This window comes from Xyrauchen texanus, chromosome 3 (assembly GCF_025860055.1).
Source record: "Xyrauchen texanus isolate HMW12.3.18 chromosome 3, RBS_HiC_50CHRs, whole genome shotgun sequence".
NCBI classification, from domain to species: domain Eukaryota; kingdom Metazoa; phylum Chordata; class Actinopteri; order Cypriniformes; family Catostomidae; genus Xyrauchen; species Xyrauchen texanus.
The window spans coordinates 6,264,988-6,285,352 of record NC_068278.1 but is presented as its reverse complement, the minus strand read 5'-3'; the positions used below and the strand labels follow the sequence as shown (position 1 = coordinate 6,285,352).

At 38.3% G+C, this 20,365-nt stretch overlaps 1 protein-coding gene across 2 annotated transcripts in view; it reads right to left on the bottom strand.

Annotated features, from left to right (window-relative positions):
* Positions 1 to 20,163, bottom strand: part of zgc:152816 (uncharacterized protein LOC777712 homolog) — a 44,366-nt gene extending 24,203 nt beyond the window's left edge. The window contains exons 1-8 of one of the 2 annotated variants that reach the window (XM_052102057.1): positions 20,015 to 20,163; positions 18,092 to 18,637; positions 17,239 to 17,356; positions 14,903 to 14,949; positions 14,661 to 14,777; positions 2,546 to 2,671; positions 2,263 to 2,430; positions 2,040 to 2,161 (exon numbers count right to left, since the gene is read on the bottom strand). In XM_052102057.1, coding sequence (XP_051958017.1) covers positions 2,040 to 2,161; positions 2,263 to 2,430; positions 2,546 to 2,671; positions 14,661 to 14,777; positions 14,903 to 14,949; positions 17,239 to 17,356; positions 18,092 to 18,583 — 1,190 coding nt within the window. In that variant the 5' untranslated portion in view covers positions 18,584 to 18,637; positions 20,015 to 20,163. The remainder of the gene's footprint in view (positions 1 to 2,039; positions 2,162 to 2,262; positions 2,431 to 2,545; positions 2,672 to 14,660; positions 14,778 to 14,902; positions 14,950 to 17,238; positions 17,357 to 18,091; positions 18,638 to 20,014) is intronic. The other variant, XM_052102065.1, reaches the window with a different exon arrangement.
* Between the last annotated feature and the right edge of the window lie 202 nt (positions 20,164 to 20,365).

Sequence of the window (20,365 nt, the reverse complement as noted above, 5' to 3'; positions counted from 1 at the left end):
TGTTGTGAAACGTAATTTGGAGTCCAGGCAGAGTCATCGGGGATTCGTCAATAGTGAAATGTATGGAGTGGTGGTGGCGTAGTGGGCTAAAGCACATAACTGTTAATCAGAAGGTCGTTGGTTCAATCCCCACAGCCACCACTATTGTGTCCTTGGGCAAGGCACTTAACTCCAGGTTGCTCCATGGGGGATTGTCCCAGTAATAAGTGCACTGTAAGTTGCTTTGGATAAAAGTGTCAGCCAAATGCATAAATGTAAATGTAATATGTTCACCCCTGACGTGACTTCCATGACAAGACACACGGTTGTTTGGTACCACAAACGTCTTTGAAAGTCGTGTAGTGTGTAGGAGGCATAAGAATAACAACAGCTCGTTTAGGAGCTGTATAACAGACAGTATATACAACATAAAACTATTTGTCACTTGTAGTTTTGAGAATGTAATTTATCGAATTAGACAAATTAGAACACTTGTAATTGAGCATATCAGCATGTGACAAGGAAAGATCAAAAATCTCCAATTGCATGCCACTTTTCAGAATCTGGCCATTCAGTATCCGCTTTAACCTTTTGATTATTGAACAAGTTGAGCGTCCACATAGGGGAGAAATATAGAACGGATAATCCTACAGAAAGAATCCCGATGGATATTTCACTTAAAATCTTAACATCCCCTAGGAATGAATGAAGATTTGTCCTCAGTAGGATTATTATGACGCATCTCTATTTGCATATGTTTATGATTTGAATCATGGTGTATTTGCAAATATAACTATGTACAGTTTACTTTTGAAAATATGTGAAAGCATATTTGAATATCAGGTGATTGTTGTACTATGCCCATGATCATCATTTGTAGTGACATTAGTAGTGACTGACATTTCTCAAAGTATAATGTATATATGACACAAAATATAATTCCTTACTGATTTGAATGCATACAACAATACTTCTGTGAATAATGAATATTATTGGTATATGGTTGTGATATAATAATACAATTCAATTAAATTTTTGTATATGAAATTTGTGTCCATCTCTATCTCCTGATATATACACAAAGATTGTTGATAACTTGTCTTTGTTACTTTAGTAATATATGTGAATGCTGGAATACCATATAAAGAGGCAATATATGTCTATAGCATTTAGCAAACATTTGTATATTTTTAAGTCAGTTCTATTAGGACAAATACGGTAAATACTCCCATATAATTATTGTTAACTGGACACTGATGATGATGTAAATTGAAAACGTCTCGTCTTTGCACTAAGCAATTTAGCACTTTTTGGCCTCTCAAACTATAATATTGTATAACATTTTCTACACATTGTGTGTGAGCTTCCCCTCTCTTTTGGACTATGGTACATATTAAACTTCAAATTTATAAATTAAACAATAAAATAATTTTAAGGCTTTAAACCTTTTTTATACAAAAATATATATACATTTTTTTTCATAATATTATATTTTCTGGCAAAAACAAAATTATATTGGATGCTAAACGATTAGTATTATGGATGGATGAATTAAAGTGAGGTTTTGCGTAATGGTCTATTATTTTTGTAACACCATGGCATGTAAAAATAAAATGAACTGTGGTTGTTTACATGTTTCAGATGGCTCCACATGCAACCAGACAATTATCAGCAATCATGCTCGCAAAACTAATCAGTCGAACAGTAAAATGTATCAGCCGATGCTAACAATTTAAAAATATGGTCTGTGAGAGGTTCCCTACACTCCAATCACAAAAATGGTAAATGATAAAGAGAACATTTGATGAAACTTCACATCCATTCGAATGCCTAATGTCTGCACAGCTGTCACTGCAGCAAGAACTTTTATATGAAATACAAATAATTATAAAATGCATTTACCTTAATTTTTGATCAATATTATTTAACCTTGGTGAATAAAATGATCAATTTCTTTCAAAAAATGTATCTCTTGTGGTTTCAAACTTTTGAATGTCTATACTAAAGTCTAAATACCTTTTTAGGTATCTGAACATCAGAAGAGTAAAAGAGTTTCTTACCGCAGGCTTGTGATGCTGGTCATGGTAACTTTGACACTTTTGCCCTGAATCCTTAGTGGGTTACTGTAGTAATACTTCACCATGATGTCTGCATCTCGCCAGTTAACCATTTCTATCAAGGCCTGGACACACACACAAATAACCTTATTATATTTAGTAAAAAGAACCTGAAGAGAAAAAAATAATCAGCTGTGTTTCTATACTGAGCAAAAGTTAACACTACCTTACTGTTTGTGATCTCTGACTGCTGCACCTCACCGAACATGCCTGCAAGCTCCAGGACCTCCGCTTCAACACCCTCCCCAGCAGGCAAACGTGAAAGGCAAACTACTGAAGGTGCGCTTGAACGTTTTGCTCGTTTTTGCAAAGGCTCATCAAACATGAATGGTGGCTGCCAACAAGAAATATTCCAAATGTTGTAATTATCCAGGAAATTAATGCTAAATCTGGATTTTATTTTTTTTAAAGTGACACTGTGATATGTGATTGGAGGGATTCCTACTCACATGAATGGTGTCTGCTGTTAGTGATAAATACAGGATGATTAGGTTCTCCTTGATGAAGGCTGGTTTCAACTTGTAGTGACTTACCATATTTTGAGCCTCTTTGTGAGAACTAAACTCCAAAAAACCCTGTTATTCAGCAAACAACATAAAAATAAGACTTAATACCTACAAAAAACACTGAGTACTGTAAACATTTTCCACCCTTAAGTTGCTCCAAGTCTGTATGCTGTTATATCTATGGTAAAAACAAAAATAGAAAATATAACTAGAGCGGCATACTATATCATAAACATATTTAAACGGTTACTTCGACACTGAATGGGTAGCTGACACTATGGGTACTCCTCCCAGGAGTGGTTATCTCCAAAAACCTTTATAATCTTGCCAATCTTATTGGAAGATAGCCTTTGGCACTTGTCCCCCTTATGCGCTTCATCGCGGTCAAATAAACGGAGCACAGCACTATTTGGTAAGAGTTTTTCTCTTCAGGGTCGCGATACATTTTCTGTGCCTCTGCAAGCCCGACTCATCGCTTTGTCATTTGAACTGCACGCCTCAACAGCAAATTGATTATTTTCTTCTCCCTGTTCTGTATCAGCTCTGTATCAGCGTATCCTTTACACACTTCTGTGTTTGCTATTGTGCCTTTCACTCTTGTTTTTTGTCTGTTTCATTCATCTGAAACAGTTTGCAAGGATAATGTTGTCTATGAGAATGCTGCAAATTATCTCCGATCATATCGGGAGGTGCTGTGAATTTAGTTTCCTTTATTCCCACGTGGTTGGGATGCATTGCGGATTCCTATGTGATGCAAATGGAGCCGTTGGAAACAGTAAATATTTGTATTTGGGGAGGTGGTTAAATATGATTTTTTAAGATTCAGATTAAGATTCAACTTTATTGTCATTGTGCAGAGTACAGGTACAGAGCCAATGAAATGCAGTTGTTTTCACATATCACAACTAAGCTGGGGTCAGAGCGCAGGGTCAGCCATGAAACAGAACCCCTGGAGCAGATAGGTTCAAGGGCCTTGCTCAAGGGCCCAACAGTGGTATCTTGGCAGTGCTGGGGCTTGAACCCCTGACCTTTCGGTCAGTAACCCAGAGCCTTAACTGCTGAATTTAATCAATAAATTAATTACATTTTTAAAGCAAAACAAATAAAGCAAAAAATGTACATGATTCAGAGTTTAGTTTGTTCAGAGGCATGCACCACAAGCTTGTCATGTGGAACGAGCGCATGTAAAGAGTTTTCACTCTTCTGAAAACTGTAAGACCTGTAATGTTGTCTGTGAGAATGTTTCAAATGGGACAGGAGGTGCTGTTAGTTTAGTTCACTTTATTTCCATACAGGTAACATAAATTGTGAATGCAACTCTGCAGGTTCAGTAATACACATCTTTGTATAAAATAAAGACAAAAGTGATTAAATCATAAATTAATGCAAGACATGTTCACCTTGAACATAAAACATTTTTTAGGCAGCATTAATTGTATTACAAAACGGAATACAAACACAAATTCGATAAAAACATATTTGGCAGCATTATTTTGGGAACCCAAGGGAATTGTGACAGGGCGGGGCCAGGTTGTGATTCTGCACACCCGGTCCTTTATCAGGCTAATCAAGCCTCCGAGAGGGATAAAGGCAGAGTGTGGACAGTGGTGCGAGAGAGAGCGCGAGAGAGAACGTTTACGGGCAGCTGATGGTTGCGTGTCTGTTTTGGTTTATTTCTTCATTAAACTATTATTTATATTGTCAAGTCTGTTCTAGCCGCCTCCTTTCCATTGTTCCCTTTACACTGGTGCCGAAGACCCGGGAAGGAGGAGGGACATGCCGTAGTGGAGTTCTCGCCACTACCATCCACCCCAACGGAGCAGCCGTGGCCGTCTTCCGGGGGACGGAGGAGCTCAGCCGCCTGTAAGCGGAGAAATTGGTCACCGACCGCGAGGGGCTCACTGCTGACCACCTGGAGCGGGAGAACCGCTGCCAGGGGCAGGGGAGGCCCCTTTTGTTCCTCGAGAACACGGCGGGGCATTCCGTCCGCCAGGGGCTGGAGGACTGCCTCCGATCTGCCCGGGAAGGCACGGCTGTCATCCACTAGAGGGTGGAAAAGTGTCCGAGGACCAAGCTACGGTGTATCGGAGAACCGGCGAGTAAATGTTGGCCTTTTCCCTCTCTTTTAAATTTTACAGTGTTTTTTTGGGGGGGGTTTTCTACACTGTTACAGGAAGTACCCCATTTTAATAATTTTTGTTTCCATCCCCCTGTCCCGGGTTGTGATTTTACATACCCGGTCCCTTATCAGGCTAATCAAGCCTCGATAAAGCCCGACTGCGGACGGTGGTGCGAGGGAGAACGTTTACGGGCAGCTGACCGTTGTGTGTTTATGTTTGTGTCTTTTGGTTTATTTCTTCATTAAACTATTATTTATATTGTCAAGCTGGTTCTTGCCTTCTCTTTCCATTGTTCCCTTTAAAGGAATTTATTAGGCTTAATTATTTTGATTATTATTGTCTTTACATTTATAATTGTTTTTAAATCTTAATCTGTAAGCTATTAATCATTTTCTATCTGTTGTGTTGACGGATGCTTGCATGATGGCAAATGGATTCGTTGGAGACAGTACATGTTTGGATTTGGGGAGGTGGTTAAATACGATTTTTTTTTATCACTTTGTTATTTTATTGCTTTTTTCGTTTAGTTTAAAGTGCCATTTGAATTTAGAAGTGTCTTTTGTTTTTGTTTTTTTGCGATTCAATAAATTAATAAAATTTTTAAACCAAAATCATGCAAAAAAAAAATCAGAGACCTTTGGCAATTTTTTAAGGCAATTATTGATAAAATTATTTTTACATATCGCCCAGCCCTAGTAGGCTCACATACTCATTAGTGGGTTAAGACTTCTGCTGCAGCGCGCCAAGCTGGTTTGGCCTTGCACACCTTGGGGGTCTTGCAAGCCTATCAAGCAGATCTACTAATGACTAAGGGACAATGCGGATCAAGCGCTCCAGGCTACCAAAATCACTGCCAAAGCTATTGGCAGGTCTATGGGGACGTCTATGTGATTCAGTTTGCAAGGCAGCCGCCTCACTTTAACACATCCTGTCATCCACGTGACGGTGCGTGATGCGTCGGTATTATGCTCAGAGGTACAGTGGCTCCTCACCAAAGATGCGATAGAGAGTGTGTGCCTGCTTGTGATCCACAAAAAGGCTTCTACAGATGCTATTTTCAGGTTGCCAAAAAGAATGGTGGCACTTGAACCAGACACTCAGGATGTCTCCATTCAAGATGGTTACTCAGAGAACATCTTGTCTAATGTCTGTCCATTAAACTGGTTTGTGTTGCCCTGAAAGATGCATACTTTAATTTACAAATAGCACCTCGCCACAGGCCATTCTTGAGATACGCCATCGAAAGGAGGACATTCCAGTTCAAAGTCCTACCCTTCGGCAGATCAATTCAGTCAGTGCTTCGATTTCTGTGAATCGCACTGTGCTTGTGACACAGCAAGGCTTCTACAGCAGCTATTTTCTGGCCAGAAATGACAGTGGACTTCATCCTATACTGGAATTGAGGCACTTGAACCAGACACTAAGGATGTCTCCCATCAAGATGGTTCAAAGTCCTATCCTTCAGCATGTCCCTATCTCCTTGCACATTTGCCAAATGTGTTGACATTGTGCTTGCTCTGCTGAGGTTGAGCAGCATCCGTTTGTTTCACTACCTCGATCACCGTCTGCTTCAAGTGCAATCAAAGGAACTGTTGCTTATGCACTTGCAGCATTTGGGCCTCAAAGTCGTGGAGGTCTTTCTGGGTGTTGCTTCCAGCGACAGTATGTGCCTCATCTAGTTGTAGTCCTACTGCTCCCATGTAGACTCATTGCCCAAGAAGTAATGTACGTACATGAACTTTGGCCATACTATCTCACCTCGCTGGACAAGCCGAGATTTCTCCATGTTCCACCGAGCATGCTAACGGATCCCACGGAGACCGCTGAGCAATCCGCGTCTCACTCATTTGCCAGCAGAAGTGAAGAGAAAAGATTTCTATTCCCTCTTCAACCGAAGAGTCCTCACACGCACTCAAGAGGTTTATGTCTGGGCAGAGATAGATCATTATAGTGTGTTATTCTTGTGTATCAAGGCTATTGCTTGTAAAGTTTACAGACTGCCAAGTCTGCTCATTGTTGCTAATAATACTCAAGGTATTACAGTAACTCACTGTTACCATGAATGAGATTTGCTGTGTTGTCGACCAACCATGTTGGACTGTTTGTGCAGCTCCGCCATCGCAGGTGAGACCGGCACACTGAGTTTATCCATTAAAGAAACAACTACTACAGCAGATGAATTACGAGCCATTCACCGCTTCTGAGTGATAAACTAACGGTTGCCTTCTCTCCCATAATCGCTAAAACAGGCTTCGGTGATGTCACTCTGTTCTCTCTCTCTCGTACTACGTACGCACACACACGCCGACCCCTCACAAACATGCCCGCACACACATTTGGTGAGCAGATAACTTGGTAATAGAGCTGCGTTGTCCCCAATTTATCGTACCAGCGGAGACACACTTTAAACGGGCAGACGCTATTAACCAGTCTCTCCATTCGCGTGAAGTACTCTCCACGAGAGCCACGTCCGCCATTTTGTGCCCTCCTTCTCTACTTACACACACCTTCCTCTCATGTATTATAGGCCTATATGTTACCATATTTAATCATGTTACTGTTTAGTTTGTAGTTGGAAGTTGGATGTTTACCGACTGCAATGTATTGATTATTAATTGATATTACTGCATCAATCAATTTTATTATACTTTAAAGAGAAGTGTTTTGGTATTGTTCTGCATGCACCTGTGTCAAGGCCTGGCAATGGATGTCAGTGCTCGGATTCAAGCCTTCATTGTTTTATTTTTGAATGTCGATGTTCTCCGGACGTCGACATTCCTAAGAGAATAATTCTCTAGTGAGACTGCAACACTGTCTGGTTATTAGTCCCTGATTCCAGGGTGATGCCTTGGCGATATTAATCCTTATTAATATTCTATTGATTTTGACAATTGATAATTATCTTTGATGATTGTTGATTTGAAAGATCAATAAGCTAATGTTAATTCTAATCAATTTTCTTTTGATTTTAATAATTATATAATATTTAAAATTCTATTGAATTTGATAATTGAGGTTTATCTTTTTTTGAGGATTGCTGATTTAAAGGAATAAAAAGCTAATTATTCATAATTGCTGATAACCAAATTGCTAATAACCAAACCCGCTCCTGAACGAAGCACCCAACAAGCACATTCCACCAGGAGCATGGTCCCCTCCTGAGCTTAGGCTAATGGAGTGTCCCTTGAGGGCATCTGCCTGGCATTCCCCTAAAATCTTCACATGGTTCTATAATTTGGATGTGTCCTCCCTCTCTTTCCAGGTTTTTACTGTGAAGGAGGGTTGATGTATCAATGTCTCTCTACCCTGTTGGTTAATAACATTGTTTATGTGCAGGTCATTTGAACTTCGGCTTTTCACATTGCAATGCAAAGGATGTTTTTTCTTCCAATGCTTCACTATCAGAAATGGCTATTGGCATTGTTGTATTTATCATAACACTGTTATGCCCCCATCATCCTTTCTAGTTATCAATACAAAGGGGGTGGCTGTTTCAATGTTTTTCACTAAATCACCTAGAGGCCATTTTCACTTCTGGGAGGAGTTCCCATAGCATCAGCTACTGACACAGCGTCTTGTTCCCATCTTGTAACTGAGATGTTTTCACCGGAAGTATTGTATTAGTTGATATATGATTTTTTATTTTTTTGCCAATCAACTGTGGACCCTATTAAATTTCTGCTAATTAAATATTAGTTAAGGGGCACTATGTAAAATTTACATATGTTGCCATGACACCAAATCTTATAATGAGGACAATTGTTTTATTCAAACAGCATACTTTTTATAGCAGATTTCAAAATAAATTATTATACATCTGTTCAGCATAAAAACACTGATGTTAATTTTCAGCATTTTAAAGCATTTTGTTTTGCAAAATATACAGATTTAGTGTCATATTTACAGACGTATATGATATATGGTGCTGTAACAATGCACTTTTCTTAATGCAAAAGCCTAAACAGTCTAAAACAATGGAAAAATAATAAGTATTTAAAAGGATAAAGAATCCACAACACACTAAGGCATGACATGCACTACACTGCTGGTAGCACTCTACCACAACGTTGTGCAGTTGTCATGGTTGCAGCCCTAGTTGTACTCCTCACCGTATTTTTTCCGTAGAATGGTATAAAGACAAACACTACACTTGCAGGAAGTTTTGTTGTGCATTTCATTGGAACCCATTTTTTCACTTCACTGCCATTGGGAGCAACTTGGGGATCAGTGTCTTGCCCAAGGACACTTCGGCATGTGGAGTCCTGTGGGCCAGGAATCGAACCACCAATCCTGCGATTGGCAGCCGACCAGCTCTACCACCTGAGCCACAGCCGCCCCATATTACCACAAGGTACCACTGAAGAAAGAAAAAGTAGTCTTTATGTGCAATTAAACCAAACTGTTTAAATCTGATTGTCCATGGCCAAGTCTATTTTTATACCAAGGAATATATTGGAGTGCAGGAAAAAAGCCTATGAAATTAAAATTGTTTTTTAATTACAAAGCATCATGAACTTGAAGTGTAAAAATAAATCTCTACCATGCGACTTCCTCAGCTTTAGACACATGAATGGCATGTCAGAGAGCGTAGCTTTATAAGTACTGTAGGTGCTTATATGTAAAGTTACAACAGGCCAACTGTTTGCTCATACATTTATTTGCTTAAGAGAAGAGTAACATTAAGTATGCAAAGCGTGCTCTGCTATTAATAATGTTTTATTTGCATGTTCCTTTTAAAAAAGAAAAAAGAAACAGGGTTAAAACAGTGCTTTAAGCATACATAAAATGGAACAGTGAAAGAGAATGGGTTGTGATTTTACATACCCGGTCCCTTATCAGGCTAATCAAGCCTCGATAAAGCCCGACTGCGGACGGTGGTGCGAGGGAGAACGTTTACGGGCAGCTGACCGTTGTGTGTTTATGTTTGTGTCTTTTGGTTTATTTCTTCATTAAACTATTATTTATATTGTCAAGCTGGTTCTTGCCTTCTCTTTCCATTGTTCCCTTTAAAGGAATTTATTAGGCTTAATTATTTTGATTATTATTGTCTTTACATTTATAATTGTTTTTAAATCTTAATCTGTAAGCTATTAATCATTTTCTATCTGTTGTGTTGACGGATGCTTGCATGATGGCAAATGGATTCAGTTGGAGACAGTACATGTTTGGATTTGGGGAGGTGGTTAAATCACGATTTTTTTTTATCACTTTGTTATTTTATTGCTTTTTTCGTTTAGTTTAAAGTGCCATTTGAATTTAGAAGTGTCTTTTGTTTTTGTTTTTTTGCGATTCAATAAATTAATAAAATTTTTAAACCAAAATCATGCAAAAAAAAAATCAGAGACCTTTGGCAATTTTTTAAGGCAATTATTGATAAAATTATTTTTACATATCGCCCAGCCCTAGTAGGCTCACATACTCATTAGTGGGTTAAGACTTCTGCTGCAGCGCGCCAAGCTGGTTTGGCCTTGCACACCTTGGGGGTCTTGCAAGCCTATCAAGCAGATCTACTAATGACTAAGGGACAATGCGGATCAAGCTCCAGGCTACCAAAATCACTGCCAAAGCTATTGGCAGGTCTATGGGGACGTCTATGTGATTCAGTTTGCAAGGCAGCCGCCTCACTTTAACACATCCTGTCATCCACGTGACGGTCGCGTGATGCGTCGGTATTATGCTCAGAGGTACAGTGGCTCCTCACCAAAGATGCGATAGAGAGTGTGTGCCTGCTTGTGATCCACAAAAGGCTTCTACAGATGCTATTTTCAGGTTGCCAAAAGAATGGTGGCACTTGAACCAGACACTCAGGATGTCTCCATTCAAGATGGTTACTCAGAGAACATCTTGTCTAATGTCTGTCCATTAAACTGGTTTGTGTTGCCCTGAAAGATGCATACTTTAATTTACAAATAGCACCTCGCCACAGGCCATTCTTGAGATACGCCATCGAAAGGAGGACATTCCAGTTCAAAGTCCTACCCTTCGGCAGATCAATTCAGTCAGTGCTTCGATTTCTGTGAATCGCACTGTGCTTGTGACACAGCAAGGCTTCTACAGCAGCTATTTTCTGGCCAGAAATGACAGTGGACTTCATCCTATACTGGAATTGAGGCACTTGAACCAGACACTAAGGATGTCTCCCATCAAGATGGTTCAAAGTCCTATCCTTCAGCATGTCCCTATCTCCTTGCACATTTGCCAAATGTGTTGACATTGTGCTTGCTCTGCTGAGGTTGAGCAGCATCCGTTTGTTTCACTACCTCGATCACCGTCTGCTTCAAGTGCAATCAAAGGAACTGTTGCTTATGCACTTGCAGCATTTGGGCCTCAAAGTCGTGAGGTCTTTCTGGGTGTTGCTTCCAGCGACAGTATGTGCCTCATCTAGTTGTAGTCCTACTGCTCCCATGTAGACTCATTGCCCAAGAAGTAATGTACGTACATGAACTTTGGCCATACTATCTCACCTCGCTGGACAAGCCGAGATTTCTCCATGTTCCACCGAGCATGCTAACGGATCCCACGGAGACCGCTGAGCAATCCGCGTCTCACTCATTTGCCAGCAGAAGTGAAGAGAAAAGATTTCTATTCCCTCTTCAACCGAAGAGTCCTCACACGACTCAAGAGGTTTATGTCTGGGCAGAGATAGATCATTATAGTGTGTTATTCTTGTGTATCAAGGCTATTGCTTGTAAAGTTTACAGACTGCCAAGTCTGCTCATTGTTGCTAATAATACTCAAGGTATTACAGTAACTCACTGTTACCATGAATGAGATTTGCTGTGTTGTCGACCAACCATGTTGGACTGTTTGTGCAGCTCCGCCATCGCAGGTGAGACCGGCACACTGAGTTTATCCATTAAAGAAACAACTACTACAGCAGATGAATTACGAGCCATTCACCGCTTCTGAGTGATAAACTAACGGTTGCCTTCTCTCCCATAATCGCTAAAACAGGCTTCGGTGATGTCACTCTGTTCTCTCTCTCTCGTACTACGTACGCACACACACGCGACCCCTCACAAACATGCCCGCACACACATTTGGTGAGCAGATAACTTGGTAATAGAGCTGCGTTGTCCCCAATTTATCGTACCAGCGGAGACACACTTTAAACGGGCAGACGCTATTAACCAGTCTCTCCATTCGCGTGAAGTACTCTCCACGAGAGCCACGTCCGCCATTTTGTGCCCTCCTTCTCTACTTACACACACCTTCCTCTCATGTATTATAGGCCTATATGTTACCATATTTAATCATGTTACTGTTTAGTTTGTAGTTGGAAGTTGGATGTTTACCGACTGCAATGTATTGATTATTAATTGATATTACTGCATCAATCAATTTTATTATACTTTAAAGAGAAGTGTTTTGGTATTGTTCTGCATGCACCTGTGTCAAGGCCTGGCAATGGATGTCAGTGCTCGGATTCAAGCCTTCATTGTTTTATTTTTGAATGTCGATGTTCTCCGGACGTCGACATTCCTAAGAGAATAATTCTCTAGTGAGACTGCAACACTGTCTGGTTATTAGTCCCTGATTCCAGGGTGATGCCTTGGCTGATATTAATCCTTATTAATATTCTATTGATTTTGACAATTGATAATTATCTTTGATGATTGTTGATTTGAAAGATCAATAAGCTAATGTTAATTCTAATCAATTTTCTTTTGATTTTAATAATTATATAATATTTAAAATTCTATTGAATTTGATAATTGAGGTTTATCTTTTTTGAGGATTGCTGATTTAAAGGAATAAAAAGCTAATTATTCATAATTGCTGATAACCAAATTGCTAATAACCAAACCCGCTCCTGAACGAAGCACCCAACAAGCACATTCCACCAGGAGCATGGTCCCTCCTGAGCTTAGGCTAATGGAGTGTCCCTTGAGGGCATCTGCCTGGCATTCCCCTAAAATCTTCACATGGTTCTATAATTTGGATGTGTCCTCCCTCTCTTTCCAGGTTTTTACTGTGAAGGAGGGTTGATGTATCAATGTCTCTCTACCCTGTTGGTTAATAACATTGTTTATGTGCAGGTCATTTGAACTCGGCTTTTCACATTGCAATGCAAAGGATGTTTTTTCTTCCAATGCTTCACTATCAGAAATGGCTATTGGCATTGTTGTATTTATCATAACACTGTTATGCCCCCCATCATCCTTTCTAGTTATCAATACAAAGGGGGTGGCTGTTTCAATGTTTTTCACTAAATCACCTAGAGGCCATTTTCACTTCTGGGAGGAGTTCCCATAGCATCAGCTACTGACACAGCGTCTTGTTCCCATCTTGTAACTGAGATGTTTTCACCGGAAGTATTGTATTAGTTGATATATGATTTTTTTATTTTTTTTGCCAATCAACTGTGGACCCTATTAAATTTCTGCTAATTAAATATTAGTTAAGGGGGCACTATGTAAAATTTACATATGTTGCCATGACACCAAATCTTATAATGAGGACAATTGTTTTATTCAAACAGCATACTTTTTATAGCAGATTTCAAAATAAATTATTATACATCTGTTCGCATAAAAACACTGATGTTAATTTTCAGCATTTTAAAGCATTTTGTTTTGCAAAATATACAGATTTAGTGTCATATTTACAGACGTATATGATATATGGTGCTGTAACAATGCACTTTTCTTAATGCAAAAGCCTAAACAGTCTAAAACAATGGAAAAATAATAAGTATTTAAAAGGATAAAGAATCCACAACACACTAAGGCATGACATGCACTACACTGCTGGTAGCACTCTACCACAACGTTGTGCAGTTGTCATGGTTGCAGCCCTAGTTGTACTCCTCACCGTATTTTTTCCGTAAATGGTATAAAGACAAACACTACACTTGCAGGAAGTTTTGTTGTGCATTTCATTGGAACCCATTTTTTTCACTTCACTGCCATTGGGAGCAACTTGGGGATCAGTGTCTTGCCCAAGGACACTTCGGCATGTGGAGTCCTGTGGGCCAGGAATCGAACCACCAATCCTGCGATTGGCAGCCGACCCGCTCTACCACCTGAGCCACAGCCGCCCCATATTACCACAAGGTACCACTGAAGAAAGAAAAAGTAGTCTTTATGTGCAATTAAACCAAACTGTTTAAATCTGATTGTCCATGGCCAAGTCTATTTTTATACCAAGGAATATATTGGAGTGCAGGAAAAAAAAGCCTATGAAATTAAAATTGTTTTTTAATTACAAAGCATCATGAACTTGAAGTGTAAAAATAAATCTCTACCATGCGACTTCCTCAGCTTTAGACACATGAATGGCATGTCAGAGAGCGCAGCTTTATAAGTACTGTAGGTGCTTATATGTAAAGTTACAACAGGCCAACTGTTTGCTCATACATTTATTTGCTTAAGAGAAGAGTAACATTAAGTATGCAAAGCGTGCTCTGCTATTAATAATGTTTTATTTGCATGTTCCTTTTAAAAAAAGAAAAAAGAAACAGGGTTAAAACAGTGCTTTAAGCATACATAAAATGGAACAGTGAAAGAGAATGGAAAGTACTGCCAAGAAAAAACAAACTACATATGAATCATTTTTGATTATGTGAAGAATGACAGCATAGTTTTTAAGTACACACTTTGTCCATTTAGTCAAAATTATAATTATTTTATTATTTGAATAATAAAAATATTAGCAATACTCCTTAATACGTGATACCTTGATAATATAATACTGTGAATGTTTTGTGACTATTATAAATTCTCTGTATAAAAATCAGAGAACATATCAAATCTCAAACTGTTGTACCTCTAGTTTAGGGTAAAGACAAGATGAAAGGTTACAATATTAAGGAAAACATGTTTAATGCTTTAACACAATAACATCACGAAGAAAAAGTGTGCAAAACAATGTTGCATGAACAGTGTCAAGAAATGGTTCATCATTCTGTATAAATCTAGAATCTCTAGAAATCTTACCTTTGCAGGCAACACTAGGTTTTTCACAATTGTGCCGAATGGCTTGCCAAGCCCTAAAAGTTCCTCCACGGTCACAGTGCCCCTAGGAAACTTGGCAACTACCACTCTCGTATTGAACTTAGGGTAATGCAACCACATGAAAAAAAAAAGAAGCAAAAACTTTTAACTGCATACACGATAGAAATAAACTGAATAAAACAGCAGCACAACAATTTATATAAAAATTTAGGAGCATGAATTACCTTAGGAGGGTGTAGGAATTCTGACGTGGTTGACATGGACGGTTTACCTTAATAAAAAAAAAGATTTCCATTTATCATCAACTAAGTGCTATTTTGTTATGTACTACAGTGATATCCAACCAGAGGTATGCAAATCTAATTTAATTTTGCTGTGTTTGTATGTATGTAATGTATGGCTTAAAATAAAAATAATAAGGATTAGGGATGGGTATATGGATTTTCCAAATAATCTTAAACTTCATTTGAACAATCCCATTTTAATGGGTCTAAAATCCTGAAGAGAAATAGTCCATTATCTCATAGCAGTCGTAGCGCTACGTGCATGCGCTAACAACCTGTATATGCGTGCACAGTCAATTGAAGTGTGCTTTGAAAAGCTGGTGTTTAACTATATGCAGACTCTAAAGGCCAAAGTATACAGTCAGAAATGTATACTCACAAAGGCAAAGCGGTCGACCGGCACGAGGCGATCCGAAACTCGCAAAAACAAAGTACACCCGGACCTTAAGTGTTCGAATCAAAACTGAAGTATATACATTGAAAGGGCTTTAAAGAGACGGAACCATTTTAGCTTGTTTTCTACATATCAATGTAAAAACTTTTAAATCATACAAATTATGCATGTAAACAATAAAACATTTATTACACATATGTATGCAATATAATATAAGCAATTTCACTATGAATAAATGTCTATATTTCCAGCCTGTTGTATTAGTATTTATTGCCTTTTTATATTTTGGATGCTGTTATTGAATATTGTTATTTACATGGGCTAAATATTATTAATTAAATCTTGTTTTATTACGTATCGTATTTCAATGGGGATATCATTTATTACAGCTGACAGTTACATGAGAAAATAAGGTAAGAACATCAACCGCAACAAGATTAAACTGAAACTAACGGCTTTTTAACACTTCTGTGTACAAATTTCAAGGCTGCTTATTGGATCAATACAGGTAAATGTCAAATTATGTGACAACGCATTACGTTACGGAGAGCTTACAACCTACTAGTTAAGCCTTAAGGACAGGGGTTGCAACCAAGTTAAGCACTGACTTAGTTACAAACTAACAAGTAGTTACTAAGCACGTAGTGTGAACTTTACGTCACAACATAAGTGAGACTTTACGCACAGCTGGTGAAACCCTACCCTTGAGTTATTACCTCAAAGATACATTTCTGGATCATCTAACCCATAAAGATGCCTTTTTTCAGTGTATCCTAATATTTCAGGTATAAAATGTCAGATTAACAACCATTTCTAAATGGAATAAATCCAGTTAATGTAAATGTTACCACATAAAAGCACTTTTTTTAGGTTACCTTACAAAAACATTTTACAGTGCAGAATACATGAAATTTGTACATTTTTAAAAAGCTAAAATGTTAACCAAATGATGGAAAACTACTAATAACTAAATTAAAAAATGTATATTTAGAAGGTACTCTGTATAATTAACACCATTAGCTGAAAGATCATTTATTTTATATGTAAGAAAATATACTTAACTAAAATATACCCAACTTAATCTGCGCTGAATTTAATGTGTTTTGATAAAGGGATGTCAATAGATTAAACCAATAATGATTGATCAATAACAATCAATATTAATGATAATGTTAAATATTTAGTCTTTGAGGCGATGAAGGTATACTTAAGCCTTTCTGATGGTGCTTTGGGGGTACTAATGGCAAAACAGGTTGGGAAATACTGGAGGACAATAATACAGTATCTTATAAAACACTCATGAATTGAGTTACAGATCCTTCTTGGAAATTTTAAGACCCCATTAATAAAACAGCATGGGATACTTCCCTGTGTTTAATTCCTTTTGAATCAATAAGTTGGCAGTAGAGACATCGAAGCACTGTCCCATCTAGACTTTAGTTTACATCAACCATACGCAAACCATAATTTGCTATATGTTATTGCTAGCTAGTGATATTGGCAGGTGATATTTAGAATCAATGGGGGAGGGGACATTGTCATTGTTGAGATCATTTTATTGGACAAAATATGTGTATGTGCATCAGCTAACAACATGAGTGATCAATATTTTGGTCTGTTTTTCTGAAAAGAAAGACTGTCCATTTTTAACACATAAATGTGCAAAAATATATAAACTTTTATGAGTACAATAGAAAATAGATGGCCTCAAAGATAACAGACATTGACAAAAAAGCCATACAATTTCATAAAATATATCTTTTTTATGTGACCTTGACATATATTAAACAAAATATTCATTATATTTAGGGTAGTTACATTATTCATTATAGATGCAATGGGCAATTCTTTTAATCATTTGTATGAAAGGAAAGTTTCGTACCTGTGACAGGTTCAGAGCTGTAGGGTCTCTTAGGAGGCAGAGAAGAGCGAGAACTTCTGTGGGAAATGCGTGATTCATGTGATTGGTGGCGGGCACCTAAAAAATGTTCTTTCCATGTCTAACAAGACAAAAATACAGAACACAACAAGTAACAGTGACAGGCTCAGATGAATTGTCAAAAATGAAAATGGCAAAATGATCATGTGTTTATCTAAAAGGCCTATTAAGTTTTGGTTGACAATGGAAAATAGAAAGGCTAAACAAGATATTCAAAAGCAAGAATGGGTGTATTTAGCGTTTAGCTTGTATTTGCTTTTTAATTCTATGTGCTACGTGTGACCCAAATGTTACATTGAATGTACGAGTAATCACAGTAATGGTATACATCAAGGAACAGATATTTTTGCTGAAAATGAAACTAAGAAATGCTTATGGATATTCCAGTGAATTAAATATTTTACTAATGACAGGTACTTCATCCAATTTATTTACTCTTTTTATTTGGAACTTGATGGATGAAAACCAAAAGATGGACATTCATTTGTCATGAAAAATAATTAAGACTTAAAAATGGAAGACTCAACTAACATTATAAAATGGATAGGAAAGACTCTAAACTCTGATTAGATAAGTATTGTTTAAAGCTCATAAAAACCTATGACTGCACATCAGTGGAATTCAATTTGAATGCAGCTAATTTAAATTTCTGTTGCTGTTTTTTTCTTTTGTTGCTTTATTTTGATTTTAGTCTTATCGTTTTTTATGCTGAATTTGGTTTGATAGTTTTTGAAGAACTACATATATGGTATATTATTCTCCCAAAATGATTCTTAGGTCAAACCTAGCTCACTACCTTCAAAGAATTCACCACACACTTGCAGAGAAAGCATTCGTGTGGAAAAACCGTGGGGTTGTCGGCCAGCTCCACCTCCACAGCTACATCATCTCCACTTTCCCGGGATGACTTTCTGTATCTCGAGTCCCTTCTTCCTCCTGTGGACCGATCAACCCTCCGATGACTCTCCCCTTTCACATGTTGCTCACGGTCATGGCTGCCAGAGCGCCGTGTTGAACTGGATAACTGCGGGCTTCTGCGTTTCTCAGTGGTGGACTTCTCGGGTGTATCGGGCTTGTCCTGTGTAGATTTGTCTCTGTTGTCAGTATCTGAAGTGGCTGATGTATTGTGGGTGCGTTTTGCCTTGAGTTGCATAATGAAATAAGGGAGTGTCTCTACACTGATCTCACTCTCTGGAATCTGAGCAAGAGCATCCATATCCTCTGGTGACAGGCCGAGTGTGGCATACAGGCTCGGTGTACTGACAGTTTCAGCTTCACTTGTGTCCATAGCCAGCCTTTAACAGGTAGAAAAGGAAGTGATGTGATCGTCTTAGTTTTAACACTGTTCAGACACACAAAAGACAAGAGAGACCAATACAGATTAATTAGGGAAGCAACTGAATTTTTATTCTAATTTTTTGAAGGGACAGAGCAAACAACGCTGAAATGGCAAGACGTCCGTCTCAGTTCTGTAGGTCCACACAATGCAAGTGAATGGTGACCAAAACTTTGAAACATCAAAAATCAAAGTCAGAAAACATAAGTAATCCATAAGACTCCAGTGGTGAAATACACATCTTCTGAAGCAATAAGATAGATGTGGGTGAGAAACAGATCAAAATTTGAGTCATTTTTAGTTTACCATAAAAATCCACTTTCATGTCCACATTCTTCTTTTGTTTTTTGGCTATTTGCATTCTTCATATCACAACCTACTGGTTGGGGCAGGTCAAAGGTGGAGATTTATAGTGAACAAGGACTTAAAAATTGATCTGTTTCTCAACCACACCTTTTATATCGCTTCTTGAGTTATGAATTTAACCACTGGAGTCATATGTACAACTTTCATGCTGCATTTTGTGATTTTTGAAGATTGAAAGTTTTGGTCACCATTCATTTGCATTGTATGGACCGACAGAGCTGAGATATTCTTCTAAAAATCTTTGTTTGTAGAAGAAAAAAGGTCATACACATCTGGGATGGCATTAGGGTGAGTAAATGATAAGATTTTACATTTTTGGATAGAACTATCCCTTTAATGTCAAATATTATGAACACAAGTTTGGGAGCTTGCAGATAGCACAATTCAGTACCTCTGCAAGCTTGATTGCGTACGCACTTCTAAAAGCTTGCAATACAGTTAGGCTGATTTATAAGTTCAGTACACGTCATAACACGCTGTAGTCCTTTCATTAACTGACTCTGATTAAACAACATTGCTATCCAAAACTCTGGGACAACAAACAGGAATCCCTGTATATTTCCATATCACTGGAATTTAGCTCGATTTGTGTGAAAATTTGCTAATTCACCAAACCTCACCTATAAAATATCTATCATTTCAATGTTTTACACCAACAAACAATTCAAATTTGGCCATAACCAACCTCCTGACTACATTTAGCCCCATAGCTAGCCTTAGCTACGATGTTTGTCAAATGGCATCTTCACAAAGGTCATGGCAGCATTTTCATTCTTTACAAGATAATCATAATTGTCGTGAAAGGGACACGCGCAGCTCATTGGACACGAGCAAGAAATGTCGCACGCTGATAAATAACTACCGGGAACTTCGCGAGATGGCTTGCTTAACTTTCGCACTATTTATGATTTCACCACTTTACATCTGTAACGCTTAAACTGAGCAGGAACATTCGTTTTCGGTTGTTAAACATAAGGCAAAAATGCACACATAAAAACAAACAGTTTTAATAATTACCTAAATTTCCGTCGCTGAAACTCGCCTTTTATAAACACCGAAGGGACGGTCGGATTTCTTCTTCTATAATGCGCTGGCAGAACGAATCAAGTCATACTCCAACACTGCCATCTACTGCTCTGAAGCACAAGGCCAGAACAGCCGGAGACAGGTAGTGTCTGGAAGGTAACTCCCCAGTTACATAATGTCTCGCGAGAGCCACATTGATTGTTCAAACGCAGTGTTATTTATGTTTATTTAGAGTCCTACAGAAACCATACACCTACATCTGCCCCTAAACCTAACCCTAAACTTAGCCCAAACACTAAATCTAAGCCTAAACCTAACCATAGTAACAGCGAACAGACTCTC